Source organism: Monodon monoceros, unplaced genomic scaffold (genome assembly GCF_005190385.1).
Source record: "Monodon monoceros isolate NGI ecotype Baffin Bay Population unplaced genomic scaffold, NGI_Narwhal_1 Super_Scaffold_6, whole genome shotgun sequence".
In the NCBI taxonomy this organism is placed as follows: domain Eukaryota; kingdom Metazoa; phylum Chordata; class Mammalia; order Artiodactyla; family Monodontidae; genus Monodon; species Monodon monoceros.
This window is the reverse complement of record NW_021703783.1, coordinates 47,685,888-47,701,173: the sequence shown is the minus strand read 5'-3', so window position 1 is coordinate 47,701,173 and position 15,286 is coordinate 47,685,888. Positions and strand designations below refer to the sequence as shown.

The 15,286-nt window shown below is 45.9% G+C and overlaps 1 protein-coding gene across 3 annotated transcripts in view; it reads left to right on the top strand.

Moving 5' to 3' along the window:
- The window catches only part of PPM1H (protein phosphatase, Mg2+/Mn2+ dependent 1H), a 264,476-nt gene extending 249,611 nt beyond the window's left edge, over positions 1 to 14,865 (top strand). For 2 of the 3 annotated variants that reach the window (XM_029206228.1, XM_029206227.1), the window contains one exon: positions 9,763 to 14,865. In XM_029206228.1, the coding sequence (XP_029062061.1) occupies positions 9,763 to 9,910 (148 nt within the window). In that variant the 3' untranslated portion in view covers positions 9,911 to 14,865. The remainder of the gene's footprint in view (positions 1 to 9,762) is intronic. The other variant, XR_003791202.1, reaches the window with a different exon arrangement.
- Positions 14,866 to 15,286: the final 421 nt, after the last annotated feature.

Below are 15,286 nucleotides of genomic sequence, written 5' to 3'. Positions count from 1 at the left end.
AGTTAACAGTAAAACACCCAGCAAAACTGACAGCAGGATATTAATGCAGGTATTAAATGCTAGTTTGTATTACCTTGATAATATGAACCATTTTGGCAAAAGACAAAGGTTCTTTTTATGAGATGTTTCTGTGAGTTGGCTGAACTAACTTCTCCCACTGCCATATGGTTTTTTTTTGTTTTTTTTTTGCGGTACGCGGGTCTCTCACCGCTGTGGCCTCTCCCGTTGCGGAGCACAGGCTCCGGACGCGCAGGCTCAGCGGCCATGGCTCACGGGCCCAGCCGCTCTGCGGCATGTGGGATCTTCCCGGACCGGGGCACGAACCCGTGTCCCCTGCATCGGCAGGCGGACTCTCAACCATTGCGCCACCAGGGAAGCCCTGTCATATGGTTTTGAAAAACTATGCCTCAAATGTAAAAAGGAAGGGTTCCTCCCATCGCCGGCCCCAACCTCACATCAGTTACAGGTTTTAAGAACAAATTGGTGAGTGTTTTATCTCATGTTGAAGACTAGATAAAATCTGCATTTTTGTTTCTTTTGCAATGTTGAGCATATTCAGATCCGTGGGAATGTGGACGTCAGCCCACCATCCTGCCCTTGACAGCCTCTGAACTGCCCACTGCCAGGCCCACCTTTCCTTCCTCAGTGCCGTTGATATGGCCATTGGAGCAGAGCTGTGTGGCCACTTAGTTGGAACATAAGGGCATTTTATTTATTTCATTTTATTTATTTATGGCTGTGTTGGGTCTTCATTGCTGCACGCGGGTGTTTTCTAGTTGTGGCGAGAGGGGCTACTCTTCATTGTGGTGCACGGCTTCTCGTGGAGCATCGGCTCTAGGCGCGTGGGCTTCAGTAGTTGTGGCACGCAGGCTCAGTAGTTGTGGTTCGCAGGCCCTAGAGCGCAGGCTCAGTAGTTGTGGCGCATGGGCTTAGCTGCTCCTCGGCATGTGGGATCTTCCCAGACCAGGGATCGAACCCATGTCCCCTGCACTGGCAGGCAGATTCTTAACCACTGCGCCACCAGGGGAGCCCCCATCGGGGCATTTTAAAGGGCTTCCCAGGGACGATGCAGAAGGAAATAGTCTGATATGCCCCCTCCTATCGAAATGTTGCTGTTTGGGATTTGAACTAAAACTCACACCACCTTGAGAAACCAGGAAGCTGGTGCTGGGGCAGAGAGGTGGACGAGGCCTGGTGGGTGTTCTCGCCATCTCCCATGGGGGTGGTGAGCTCTCCCTAGTCCGTGGCCTTGCACCTGCTGACACACACCCCCCCAGGGGACACAGGGACAGTGTTGTGGGCAGCGGCTGTCGCTGTTCCTGTGTCTCAGGGTGCTCCGCCTGAGTGAAGTCCCCACACTCCAGGCGGGACAGAAGCTGGTGTGAGCACCTTCAGTGGCTTCAGAGCCAGACAAGGGACACATGTGGCTCAGCCCCCAGCAGTGAGCCTGAGGCGGGCCTCCTCCCAGGACAAGTTGCCTGGTTCTGAGCACAACAAAGAGCTCCCTCCAAGTCACCCGCCCTCACCCCACCTACCCCGTTACCATAGATCCCTGCCAATGTTCCCAAGCTTGGGAGAGCTTTTCTACCTCTTAAATCTCAGAGGCCTGCTCAGAATGCAAAGAGGACTCCTCTCCTGTTCCCATCATACTCTATTACTACGGGGCCTCAGCAGATGGAAGCTGCCTTTTATATGCAAATATTCGGAACCCATTAATTCCCCAGTTCCTGCCACCTACCCTCCCTCTTGTTAAGACCCTGTCTGTACCATCCAAATGGCAAATAGAAGTTCCTGCCCAACTAGAACTGTTGGCTTTAAGGCCAGTTTACAGCCTGAGGCCTGAAACGGACTTATTTTTGACACTCCAATCTGCTGATTCAGATGTGGTCTTGTGGGAAGAGACTCTACAAAAGGTGGATGACTGCGGGCAAAACTCTTGGTGGGGGAGAGAGGCCTTTTATGTCTAATGAGGGAAATGCTTTAGGAAGGTTCTGTTTACCCCGGCAGGACCTTTGAGGCATGCACTAGCATTATTCCAGATTTGAGAGGCTAAGGAGTTTTTCCCCAGCGCCCCCGATGTGGGCGGTCGTGCAGCCAGGCTGGGACCCGTGGCAACCCAGCCCACACCCGGGACCCTTCGTACACCCCACTGAAGAGGTGAAAGAGCTAAGAAGTGCCCAGAGGTGGCAAGGACGACAGAGACGATGGAGGATTGGCCCTCTGGCCTCCTTCCACCCTGACTTTAGCGTCAGTGGTTGTGAAAAGAGCCTCTGGCCTTCCCGTGGTCCTTCAGCCCCTCTTCCTTTTCTGCTTTTCTTCTCTCCCCTACTGTCCCTCCTCTGCTCCCTCTGGCTCGGCCCGAGGAAGCCTCTGCGCCAGGCCCTGTGCGCCTGCCAAGTCAGACCCCTCCCGACCGCCGCCCCTTTCAGCAGAGCTCGGCCGATCGATATGGAAAGCTTCAGCCAGAGAAGAAAAATGCTCTCAAAGTACAAAACTGGTCTCCCTGGGAGACTCTTCGTTAGGAGGGGTGAGTACCCCAGCTACTCCCGTACTACTTCCCGGATGCGGTCTGACCAAGCCTTCCGCGTGAGGCCCTCAGGCCGGGCCCTGCTGCCGCCCCACATCCAGCTTCCAGAATCACGGCGCTCCTCGGCCCCTTGTCACCCGGCCGGGGTGTAACGGAATCCACGACCCTTTCGCTATCATCAGCTACACCATGCTCTTCTCTGCTACTCCCCTGTATGTTCTGTATTTGTATTTCATGTTTTGACTCAAATTCTCTCCCGCTGCCTCCTGCGCCCTTCAGTCTCTGGCATGTGTGCCTTTGTGTTCAGCCTCAGCACCAAACTCAGTAGAACCTCCTGTCTTACTGCCACATGAAGCAGTCTTTTTTGTTACCAAACCAGACAGCCCTTGTCAGGTAGAAATTGCAGGAGAATGAAATGGGGGAGAGGAGAAGCAGTCCTTTCCCTCCAGAGGAAATGTCTTTTCTTTTCCTCAGGTACCAGTCTTGATATAAAGCAACCTTAAAGGTGGTTTCCTGCCTGGGGCAGATGGCGCTTGACTAAGGATGCTCATGAGTTCTAAAGTGTCCATCAGCCTGGCTGAGATTGGAGCTGGGGCAAAAGAAACCTTCTCCTAAGAACTAGGTGCCTGGGGTTGTGTTGAGGTGATCAGCTTATGAGGAAGGATCCCCACAAGTGGCCTCATTTTACCTAAACACCATTTGTGACTTCATTTCAATACTGTGTCTCCTGTAGCGTGAAGGAAACCAGCCCTAGAGTTCAGCTGCACTGTTCCGTTACTGCAGGCAGCATCTAAGCAGTGCCGTTCAGTTGTCCGTGCAGACTGCTCTTCCACAGGGGGGACATCGCATTCGCATTCGCCAGGGAAGCCTCGCAAAGAGAAGTCAGGTGGAGGAATCTGGCTCCTGGCCACAGTGTTGGAAGCAATGGTCCAAGGCGTTCTCCCTAAGCTTCCCGCTCAGGTTGGGGCATCCTTCCTGCAGGACGTGGATGATGGCAAGAACCTGGTGAAACTGAGGTTCTGTGAGGAGGGGGGTGGGTAGGCCCGCCACACAGGAAAGTGTGAGGCTAAACCTCACACCACACGTAGGGTGTGGGGATCCTAAGCCAAGAATCGCACCTAAAACATGTTCTAGAACTGGAAGAACCCATAACGTCCCCCAGTAAAGGCACATTTAAAAATCTCTGTAGATAACCCAAGGCACACGGTAAACAGCCCTACTGAAGAGAGGCTCCTATCTTACCTTCAAACCTACCATGAGAAAGGATAACTAGATACAACAGAGCCTTCCCTCTGTCCCCCCAAAGAAAACCTAACAGAACAGGATGAAAGAAACTTTAAACATGTACAAATAGAACCATAAGGTAAGAAGAGACGGATTTGGAAAAGAACCAAATAGAAATTTGCAATGGTGAAAAATATGTCATTGAAATAAAGTAACTCGCTGAATGGAGAGAATAGTAAACTGCTAAAGTATGAATTAGTGAACTGAAAGATATTACCAAGAGATTTTAAAAAAACAGGAAAGAGGTTGAAATCTGGAAGGTAAAATGAGAAGGATCTAACAGGAGAAAATATAAAATTATGGAGAAAACATAAAAAATAGAGGGGAGTCAGCATTCAAAAAGTTCATGGTCGAAAATTTTCCAGAATCAGAAATATCTTCTCAGTTTGAAGGAGTAAAACTAATTTCCAACCATGATAAATAAAAAGAAATCCTCATTATTATGTCTCAGTGGAACTTCATACCATCAACGACAAAATATCAACAATAACAATTTAATAAGCTACCAATGAGAAAAGACGTTTACTTATAAAAAAATGAAACAACGGCTTCCCTGGTGGTGCAGTGGTTAAGAATCCGCCTGCCAATGCAGGGGACACGGGTTTGAGCCCTGGTCCGGGAAGATGCCGCGGAGCAACTAAGTCTGGGCACTGCCAACTGCTGAGCCTGCACTCTAGAGCCTGTGAGCCACAACTACTGAAGCCTGCACGCCACAACTATGGCAGCCCACGTGCCTAGAGCCCGTGCTCCGTAGCAAGAGAAGCCACTGCAATGAGAAGCCCGTGCACTGCAACGAAGAGTAGACCCCACTCGCCGCAACTAGAGAAGGCCCGTGCACAGCAGCAGACCCAAAGCAGCCAAAAATAATAAATAAATCAAATAAATAAATTTATTTTAAAAAAATGAAACAAGACAGACTTCTCAACAAGAGAGGTCAGAAAAGATGAAATATTATATCCAAACTGCTAAGGTAAAATAAGTCAGTCTAGAATTCTATACCTGATAAAGCTATGATCCAAGATTAAAGGCAAAAATAAAGATTTTTGTGGCCCCAAAACTTGGTGAGTTTATCCCTCACAGACCACTGTTAAAAGCATTACTAAAAATGTACTTCAACAGAAGGAAATCAAGTCCAGAAGAAAGGAATGGACTTCGAAAAGCAAAGAAGTTACTATGTTGGTTTATATACATTATAATAATGACTTAACAGGAGTTTAAAAACAAGGCAAAATTAAAATACTAGGCAATAACATTACAGATGAAAGAAGGCATTCTAATATCTTTTTATTTTTCTGGAGGAGGACACAAATATTGATTGACATATATTAAAAACTTAAGCATAGCTGCTAAGACAACAGAAATAATCAGTCCTCAACTAGTAGAGAGAGGAAAAAGGTATTCAAGAAAGCAAACAACCTGACAGAAATCAAAGGAAAGAAAAATAGAAAATACTAAATAAATTTTATGTATGTATGTGTGAATGGTGGCAAAAATAAATTCAGAATAGCGGTTTTTACAACAGGTTTAACGTGCATCTTAGTAACTATAAAGGTGAGATTTTATTTTAATTAGCCATCTACCAATAATGAAATACACTTTAAATAATACAAAGTTTAGAAGTCCTACAGTGCCTTGTGGAATTTATCATTGGCGAATATCAGGTTGAGAAGGTAGCACTGAAAACGACTACGATTTCCTACTTAAGAGACTGGGGACAGCATTAACTAAGGATGCTAGATGAGAAAGTCCCACCTTGGCAGTGAAAGTAAGTTAACATTTATTGACTCTTCCTGAGTCCTAACTGGGGCCTACCAAGGAAAGTAAGAAGAAGAGCTGTGCCACGTGTCATGGAAGCCCAGACATAGGAGAACTTGGAGTGTGCCGTGGTGTGGTGGGCAAGCCAACCTCAACACCTCCCACCTCTGCAAACAGAAGGGAGAACTCAGAAGAAAAGACAGGAGATGTCAAGAATAAAGAAGATGGCCAGAAGTACGGTGTCTGTGCTGGAGAAAGGTCAAGTGGAATGAGCACGGAGAAGTGTAGGAGGCTGGATTAGCAGGGTATTGGGCCTACTGGTAAGAAATGAAGGAAGAAAAAGGGAAGTAAGAAATGGAGGAAGCAAAAATGGGTCTTCTCTCTCTTGAGAGTTCACCTAAGGGAAGACAGAATGGATGACAGAGAGAAATGCAGGCTCAAGGGACGTTATCTTGGCATAGGCAATAACCAGTTTTGAGAAGAAAACCTTAATTTTCTAGAGCCCTTGGGTTTCCTGGGTAACCATCTTTTCTAGGTGACCTAATGCCGCTTTTTAAAATACCAAAGCTAATTTTGACCATTTTTTCAATACCCAAAGTCTCCAGCAATAGCAATATCAGGATGGTCTCTTGCCTTTAACTATGGATGATGCTCTTATGTGACTTAAATAAAATGAGGTAGGCACTGTTTTGATTTTAACTTTTTTTAACTGAAGTATACTTGATTTATAATAGTGTGTTAGTTTCAGGTGTACAGCAAAGCGATTCAGTTTTAAATGTATTTTTTTCAGAATCTTTTCCATTATGGGTTATTACAAGATACTGAATATAGTTCCCTGTGCTACACAGTAAATCCTTGTTGTTTATCTATTTTATATATAGTAGTATGTATCTGTTAATCCCATACTCCTAATTTATCCCCTCCCCCCTTTCCCTTTTGGTAATAACCATAAGTTTGTTTTCTATGTCTGTGAGTCTGTTTCTGTTTTGTAAATAGATTCATTTGTATTATTTTTTGGATTCCACATATAAGTGATATAATATTTTTCTTTCTCTGCCTGACTTTATTTAGTATGATATTCCCTAGGTTCATCCATGTTGCTGCAAATGGCAATATTTCATTCTTTTTTATGGCTGAGTAATGGTCTATTGTGTGTGTGTACACACACACACAAACACACACACACCCCACGTCTTTTTTATCCATTCATCTGTTAATGGGCACTTGGGTTGTTTCCACGTCTTGTCTATTGTAAATAGACTGCTGTGAACACTGGGATGCATGTATCTTTTCAAACTAGAGTTTTCATCTTTTCTGGACATATGCCCAGGAGTGGGATTGCCGGATCATGTGGTAGCTCTATTTTCAGTTTTTTTAAGGAACCTCCATCCTGTTCTCCGTAGTGGCTATACCAATTTGCATTCCCACCAACAGTGTAGGAGGGTTCCCTTTCTCCACACACTCTTCAGCATTTATTGTTCGTAGACTTTTAAAAAAAATTAATTTATTTAATTAACTTATTTTTGGCAGCGTTGGATCTTCGCTGCTGTGTGCAGGCTTTCTCTAGTTGCAGTGAACGGGGGCTACTCTTCGTCGTGGTGCGCATGTTTCTCTCGTTGCGGAGCACGGGCTCTAGACGCACCGGCTTCAGTAGTTGTGGTTCACGGGCTTTAGAGTGCAGGCTCAGTAGTTGTGGCTCGCGGGCTTTAGAGCACAGGCTCAGTAGTTGTGGTGCACGGGCTTCGTTGCTCCGTGGCATGTGGGATCTTCCTGGACCAGGGATTGGACCCATGTCCCCTGCATTGGCAGGCAGATTCTTAACCACTGCACCACCAGGGAAATCCTGTTCATTTAACCTTTCATTTAACCCTGTTCTGATCTCAGCCGTTGCCCCATGACCGCGGGACCTGTGATTTACTACAGAGACCAGTCCTGACTTCCTTCATCTGTTTTTTTTTTAACATTTTTAAGTAACTTCCTTTTGCTGCCAGCCATCTTTTCTCTTACTTGCCATAATCTTCTGTGTCTAGTTTGCTCATGAGCTGAGTTAAGGTGTGTTCAGCCCTGACAGATGAATCTACGAACTAGTATATTGCCTCAGCCAGCTTTCTGAACTTGAAAGGCTAAGGTCTAGACCCTGGTCAGTCACTAGGGTAATAAACATCAACTGATGTTGATGGTAGCCTTTCCCTGTGAGGTTTTATCTCAGACATACAATTCAATATAAACCCAAGAGTAACCTGGGGTGAGCATCTGAGAGCTCTTCTGAATACAGTATATGAGTGGCAGTATGTGGATAAGGGGGCATGTATTTGCCTCTTTAGCCAAAGCCCTCTTTGGAGTCCTTTCTGTTTATTCCGTGATCCCAGTAGGAAGACAATCCTCAGAAGGCTAACTGGTGGCCCCTTCCCTCAAGTGTAACTGGAGATACTTCTGCCTCAAAACTGATAATTCTCTCAATAAGGATAGAAAAAGAAGGTGTCTCTCCTACTCACCTACCACCCATCCTCTAGGAGGAAAGTCACTTATTTTGTATTAACTAAAATAGCCTCTCTCTGCCACCTTTAGTGTGTGCTACACCTCTCTCTGCCTGGGCTGTCTGAGTAGACTTGAGTCTCAGAGACTCCACAGCCTGGAATCTTGACAATCCTGAGATTATTTGCTACAGACCTTGTTCTTAAGTAATGTAACAATGGGGCTAGATGCAGGTCTCTTTTAACGTGAGAGTCGCTTAATCCATAAGGGGTTTTAACAGAAGAAATGCAAGAGGCTTCTGGTGTTCTGAATTCCATAACTCACAGTTCTGAAGGCAAGGCCGAGTGACATTCCAAGCAGGGAAAGGCCACAGTAACATCAGGGTGGTCTGTTGTTTAAGGTCCACAGGCTGGCTTCCAAGAGGCCTTCCTTACAGGGTGACATTTATTATCTTGGTGATTTACCAGAGGCTGGCTTTTAGCTTCTTAGGTTCAGAAACTGGTTTAATCAACACACAAAGAACAGATTCATTATCAGAGCTGGGCTCACCTTAACCAAGCTTTCATGATTGATCTGCAAACTGAAGAAATGCCAGTTGACGTTTATATGGAGAAATAGGACTGACGTTCTTAAAGTGCAAATGACTAGCTCACTCTTTCTCTGTCGGCAGGCCACACAGGGAGGCAGATCATAATTAGAAGGTTATATGGTGAACATGAAATCAAAATCAAGGGAAACTGTATATTCTATGGCAGAAGCTAAGAGTCATCCATCCTCACTAAATATGGTCCTACCAGTGGAACTAAATTTCTTTGAAATCTGTTGGATAAGACTCCCTCTGCCTCAATCTGTATTTGGACAGACACCTGCCAATGTTTTTGTCTCTTTGTTTTAGGCCTCCAGGCTAACCTAGGCTACATACACCCAAATCACCTCCCACATTAGTCTTTTTCTAGATTTTAATGCTTTCCATCCATTTATGGCATAGTCTTTAATTCTTCTTTGAGTTTATGCTGTAAGTCTCAGTGAGCAATCTTATTTTCAAATTCTTGGGGATCCCTCACTGTACTTACAGTGGTGAAGAGAGAAGAGTGTGGCATTGATGACGGTGGATGGTACAGCTTGACCACACCGAGGTTTCCCAGTCATGTACCAATAAAACCTTTGCATTTTTACTGTGCTCCTTTGCTACCTGCGCTATCATTAACATTTTTCTTTAAATCAACTCACTTTTTTAAAAACTATTTAAAAAGGAGATTTACCCCTACCATAAGTGGAAAATGACGATCCTTTGTCCTGAAAGCAATGTGGCTCTAAAAATAAACATTGGAAACAAAAGTTCTTACTTTTCCCATATACTTTTTTAGCTACACACTGTTTGCTGTAGAAAGCTCTGAGCCTGAGCAGATATGTGTTAAAGATACACCAGCACAAAACTGGGACTCTTTTGTTGACATCAAAATTCTCAAAAGAGGACTGAAAAGCAGAACAATTTAGGAGGTTATTTATTGTATGTCGAATCTTGTCCATCTACCACCTAACTAGTAGTCTCACATTAGACATCACACATTTGGGAGAAAGATGGCCTAGGTTTTTGTGACTTTAAGGGTGTTTGAAAACAGTTCATACAGCTGTAGTGATGCCTCCTTCCCAGCCTCGCCTGACCCCCGATTCTGCTTGATGCCACACTGACAGTCTCATTCCTGCCTCTCCCTGTACAGGTACACACTGGCGGCTCAGGACCTGGTGATGCGTGCCCGTGGCGTCCTGAAGGACAGAGGATGGCGGATATCCAATGACCGACTGGGCTCAGGAGATGACATCTCTGTATATGTCATTCCTTTAATACATGGAAACAAACTGTCATGAAAACAGCCCAGGGTTTTAGAAGGACAGAAGGGAAGAAAGCTGGGATGCCTCTGGGCAGGGCGGGGCTGGGAAGTGCCCCAGCAGAGTTCCAGATGATGCCACCTCTTCCCTGCCCAGGTGGGAAGCTTGCTGCTGAAAGGCCTCTGGCTGAGCTCCAAGAGGACCCTCGGGCTTCAGTTTCCTCTTTAGTAACAGGTCTGGATACTCAACAAGAGCAAAACATAAAGGCTACGACTGAGTGCTGTGTTTCTGTCGGTTCCTTTCATAGGCCTCCTAGGCGGCCATTGCCCATTTGGGGGCACATCCATCATATTTATTTTATCCAGAGTAGCTGGGGCAGCCCTTTGCGGGTGTCACTGGCAGAAGACTCTTCCGCCTGCCAAGCTGCCAACTTCCCTACGGGTTAAAAGTGCTGCATTGGAGAGTTGGGGATCATGCCTCAGAAGATGTAAGCGCCCATCTTCTAGTAAGCCTGAGATTTATTTCAGGGAACACTGTGTGTGTGTGTGTGTGTGTGTGTGTGTGTGTGTCTCTCTCTCTCTCTCTTTACTATTTTTTGGTGCCAGTGGGGTGTGGCAGGGAATTTTTTTTTTTTTTGACATTCCTTGAATCTTAATTGTTTTCCTTCCATAGAACAGGTCTGGGACTTTCCAGGCCCCTGTCGAGGAATCTGTGTGTCCAAGTCCAGCCCAGAGTGTCCCCATATCCCGTAGCCCACACCACCCAGGCCGCCATCTGGAGCGGTGCCCTGGCTGATGGAGTTCAGTCTTTGTTATGTAACAGTTTTTCCCTGAGTTGCATTTTCTCACCAAATCAGTGTGTTTTTGTGGAAATATGGGTGTTTCTCTGGACCCACAGTTCCTCTGTCATCTTCAAGGGCCCCCCCTGGTGTGGGTGAGGTCTCTCTGGGAGAGTCTGGATTTCGTTTCTGGAACGGTTGGCCCTCCCCCACCCGCTGTGCCATAGGGACAGACACAAAGCAGAGTTGAAGCGAGCAGGTTAAGAGGTTCCTTGTATCAGTCAGTTCACCACACCCCATCTGAGGACCACTCCTCCATCTGGATCCAGGTTCCGTGGACCAGGACCGTCTCCAAGCCCCCTCCAAATAACATGTTAAGGAGCAGAGTTCTGTCAAGCGCTGTCTCTGCCTCCCCATCATATCTGGGCAAGGCCCGCTCGGAGTGGCCGTTTGATAAAAGTGAATTTGAATCAGGCTGACTGGTCATTCTCAGGCTGGACCCTCTGTTCCTTCTCCACGGAATCATGTCCCAGCCCCCCAGGTACCGAGACCCCTGTTCCCACTGTCACTCCACCTCTGGGTGTTCCTCACAAGAGCAGCGGCAGCCAGCGTATCAGACTTCCCTGGTGCATCTCGGCCGGGAGGACTCGCAAAATAGATTTTTAGAAATCACTTTTAGGCAGACCGCTTCTGGGCATGGGGGACCTTATAGAGCAGTGTCCAATCACCGAGTCTTCTCCCTGCAGACCTCCTGTGGTAGCGTCACCATCTTGACTACTTTTTGTAATAAGACGTGCTTCCCACCCATTAAAGACAGAGGTCATTGGTGTGATTCCCCCCAGAAGGCTGGAGAGCCAGTTCCACTTCTCCTGTTTGTTCAGTCCCTTCCGCAGAGGGGAGGACAGGAAACTTTCCTCTGGGTAGTGGGTCGCCTGCGCTTACATTCTTGGAATGTAGCTATTTTCTTAGGAATGTCCTGGAGCCTTCCTGCTTCGGAATGTATTCATCCCACAGTGTGGAGACAACCGCTGGTCTGGCAGGTGAAGTATGGCGGGAATTCACCCACCGAGTGTTTGCCAAAATGTTGTTTGGGAAGAACTGGACTCACTGGTCCCTTGTCGGGAGTCATTGTCATCTGACGGCTTCCCTCCTCCTTCAGGAAATCTTAGCCACCCCCAGCGTCTCTGTGGGGAGAAGTCTGTGGTAAACCATTTGCTGCCCTAGCAGAACAAGATGCTCTGGGGAAACAGGCAGGCATCCTACAACAGCGTGGTCCGCTTTCTGTTGCTGCCCTGACTCTCAGAACCACGTACGAATTCGGAAATGAGAAAGTTGTACATGGAGGGCTCTGAGCTGCCTTCTTTGGGAGGCTGTCCTCACAAGCAGTCACCTCTCCCCCGTGTTTCCACTGCCTTTCACTTCTTTTATTTCCTGGGCTTCTATCTGGGCCCTACCTTGAGCTTCTCTGGTTTTACTCAAGGCACCAGAGTCAGAGTTTGCATGTGCATATCGTAGAGATGTCATGACAGCCTGGACTCAATTCTCCAATTCATTTCCTGCCAAGGCATGTCTCAGCAAAAACTCTGGAAGCCCCTGATTCAATTTATCCTAAAGTTTTGAGTATTTAGTCCTACTGGATTTAGTTAGAAAGGTGTCCAGGAATTCTCCTCATAAGCCCCCTTGGGTGGAAAGATCTTAGTAGCAAGCTGAAGCCATGTTGTCAGTTTGGGGGATTGGAGGGAAAAACCACAAATGAGATAAATAAATCAAATGTGGAAAAAAAATGATGTTAATGCCCGTGGCAGGTCTGCCCAGCACCGATATTGCTCTGTGAATTGAGCTTACTCAGTTTTAGCCTCATTTTTCCCCCTTGGAGCATTCCTGGAAAGGTCAAAAGGCAACACACTCAAAATTCTGCAGAACATATTTATACGTGGTTCTGTGATCTTGCGTCTCTGACTTACAGTCAAGTCTGCTTGCCCTAGTAGCCTCAAAGGAAGTCTTATTTAATAAAAAGCTTTCGATTTCCTAGTCAAGTCTTTACGGTTATCTGGGGGGGAGGGGTGTGGCCACTTCCTTAAATGAAAGCCTCTCTCAGTTCTAAATCTCTTTGCTGGACTGGCACTTGCTCTTCAGAATATTTGGTGACACTCTTTTCCTTAAAGAGAGCAAACTTGCACTCCATCCACACTGTGGCATTTTGTCAGGCAACAGGCAAACCTGTGTTCTCTCAAAACCTGAAATCAGAGCAGTACCAGACCCAGAAAACTGGAGGGTGTGTTCTCCTGTGGTTGAGCTTGCCTAACTGCTGTTCTTACAGAGGGAACAGAGAAGTGAAAGTCGGGCTAGGCCAAGTACTCAGCTGTCTAATAGGACAGAGCCCCCAAAGTGGGAATTTGTTATTTTCCACAGTTTACAGTTTTGGGGAATTTGGGGTATTTAATTTTTTAATCCCTAGCAATTTGGCTGCATGAGGTCAGCTGTGCTCATTCTTTTTGTGCTCTTCTAAGTATTCATTTACTTCTTGGAAAGAATCACAGCTGTCAGTAGATACTGGTGGGCAAGGATGAGAGTCCCCGTATCCAGAGTTGGCCTCAGATCTTGGCCATTCGGGCAGGGTTTTCAGTTCACCAAGAGCACTAGCGTGGCAACACTTGGAAAAAAATCTCTCACATCTTTACGACTCTGGTCTAACCTCCTTCCTCATCTGCCAATCAACTTTATTTACAAGGCCACGAGTAGTCAGTGGTTTTCTTTCCACCACAGTCTGAGGATCTTACCTTTCCTTAAGCAGCCCAGCAGCTCCACTGTTTTCAGACTGAACATGTTAAACTTTAATGAGATTCTATTTTTGGTAAGTTCGTGCTATTGGGACACATGAAGAAAGCAGTGAGAGTCACTATCTATGCAAAAACCCACCAGGCTGACCCTAAAAGGTAGCGGATCTAAGAAAATACTAAAACAGTGTCTGGCCACTGGACAGAATTTTACATTAGGAACTTGGATTTTTGAAGACTTTCAGTTGCAGAGACATGTCACAGCCTGCGCACCATAAGCCCCCCAAGTGTACTTTGGTTCTGTGTTGGGTGATGTGACTTATGTGCATACACTGGGATTTTTCAAGGGACACTACATGAGCAGCCCCACCTGCCTCTTCTGTAAGTACCGTGGTGGCTCTTTGTGGTTTGAGTGTCAGTCCAGGGAGTGCTGCTCTTTGTAATCCACATGATTTGTGTAAATAGCTTTAATTTTGCCTTTGCGTCTTAGATGTTTTGTTTATGTAGCGCCCAGGTAGACAGTGACCAAATGAGGCTTTAAATGTATTGTTTTCTACTGTGATGTACTTGAAGGAGAATCTCGTGTCCTCCACTCTTCCAGTCTTCCATAGTATTTTGTGTTTGGGGTGTCCTGAGGTTACTCTATTACTCCTGTTTTGCCTCCACTTTCTTTGTTTCTTTCGGAAATCCAGGGAGGTCCACAGTGGAGATCATTTGTAAGGAATGTATCATGGTCTGGGTTTCCAAGAAAATACCCTACGTACAGTGAATGAGAGGAATCTGCCTGAAAATGGTTTCGGAACCATGTACCTTTATGCTTTGTGATTGTGAAACCTTGACTTTTGTAACCCAAAAATGAAAACCGTTTAGTAAAGGGGATCTATTTTGTGTGTTTTGAAACTTAGGTGCAATGTTCCCTGGAAAAAGCTAAAGAAATGTATATGCTCAATGCCATTTTAAAATAAAATATTATACATATGTATATAGGACACCTTTAGCAAAACCTTTTTGTGTCATTTCGTTTAATTCACTAAGAAGTGTCTTCATACCAGGTAGTGGAATGAGTTGAGAGGGTCATGGCCTCATGGGGAGTCATCAACTGTGAACAGATTCAAAATCAGACGGGAATGGATGCCAACACTATAAATCTTCACAGGAATCAGCAGTAAGAGCTGTACATTTCACCAGTGCCTTTAGAACTACCGTGGATATTACTCCCAAGAACTACTCCCAACAGGTAATTCTTTTTATTTATTGAGGACAACTGACAGCATTATATTAGTTTCAGGTGTATAGCATAACGATGCAGTGTGTACATATTGTGAAACGACCATCACATTAAGTCTAGAGAACATCCATCACCATACAGCATTACTAACTTTTTTTCCTTGTGATGAGAACTTTTTTATTTTTTTTTGCGGTACGCGGGCCTCTCACTGTTGTGGCCTCTCCCGTTGCGGACCACAGGGTCCGGACGCGCAGGCTCAGCGGCCATGGCTCACGGGCCCAGCCACTCTGCGGCATGTGGGATCTTCCCGGACCGGGGCATGAACCCGTGGTCCCCTGCATCGGCAGGCGGACTCTCAACCACTGCACCACCGGGGAAGCCCAGAACTTTAAAGATTTACTCTCTCAGCAACTTTCAAGTACGTACTACAGTGTCATTAGCAAATACTATGCAATTATAGTATAGTCACCATGTTGTACATTACACCCCCAGGATTGATTGATTTTATAACTGGAATTCTGTACCCATTTCACCAACTTCCCAACCCTGTGCCTCTAGCAACCACCAATCTGTTCTCTGTATCCATGAATTAGGTTTTTTAAAAATCATTCAGGTTCCACATATAAGTGAGA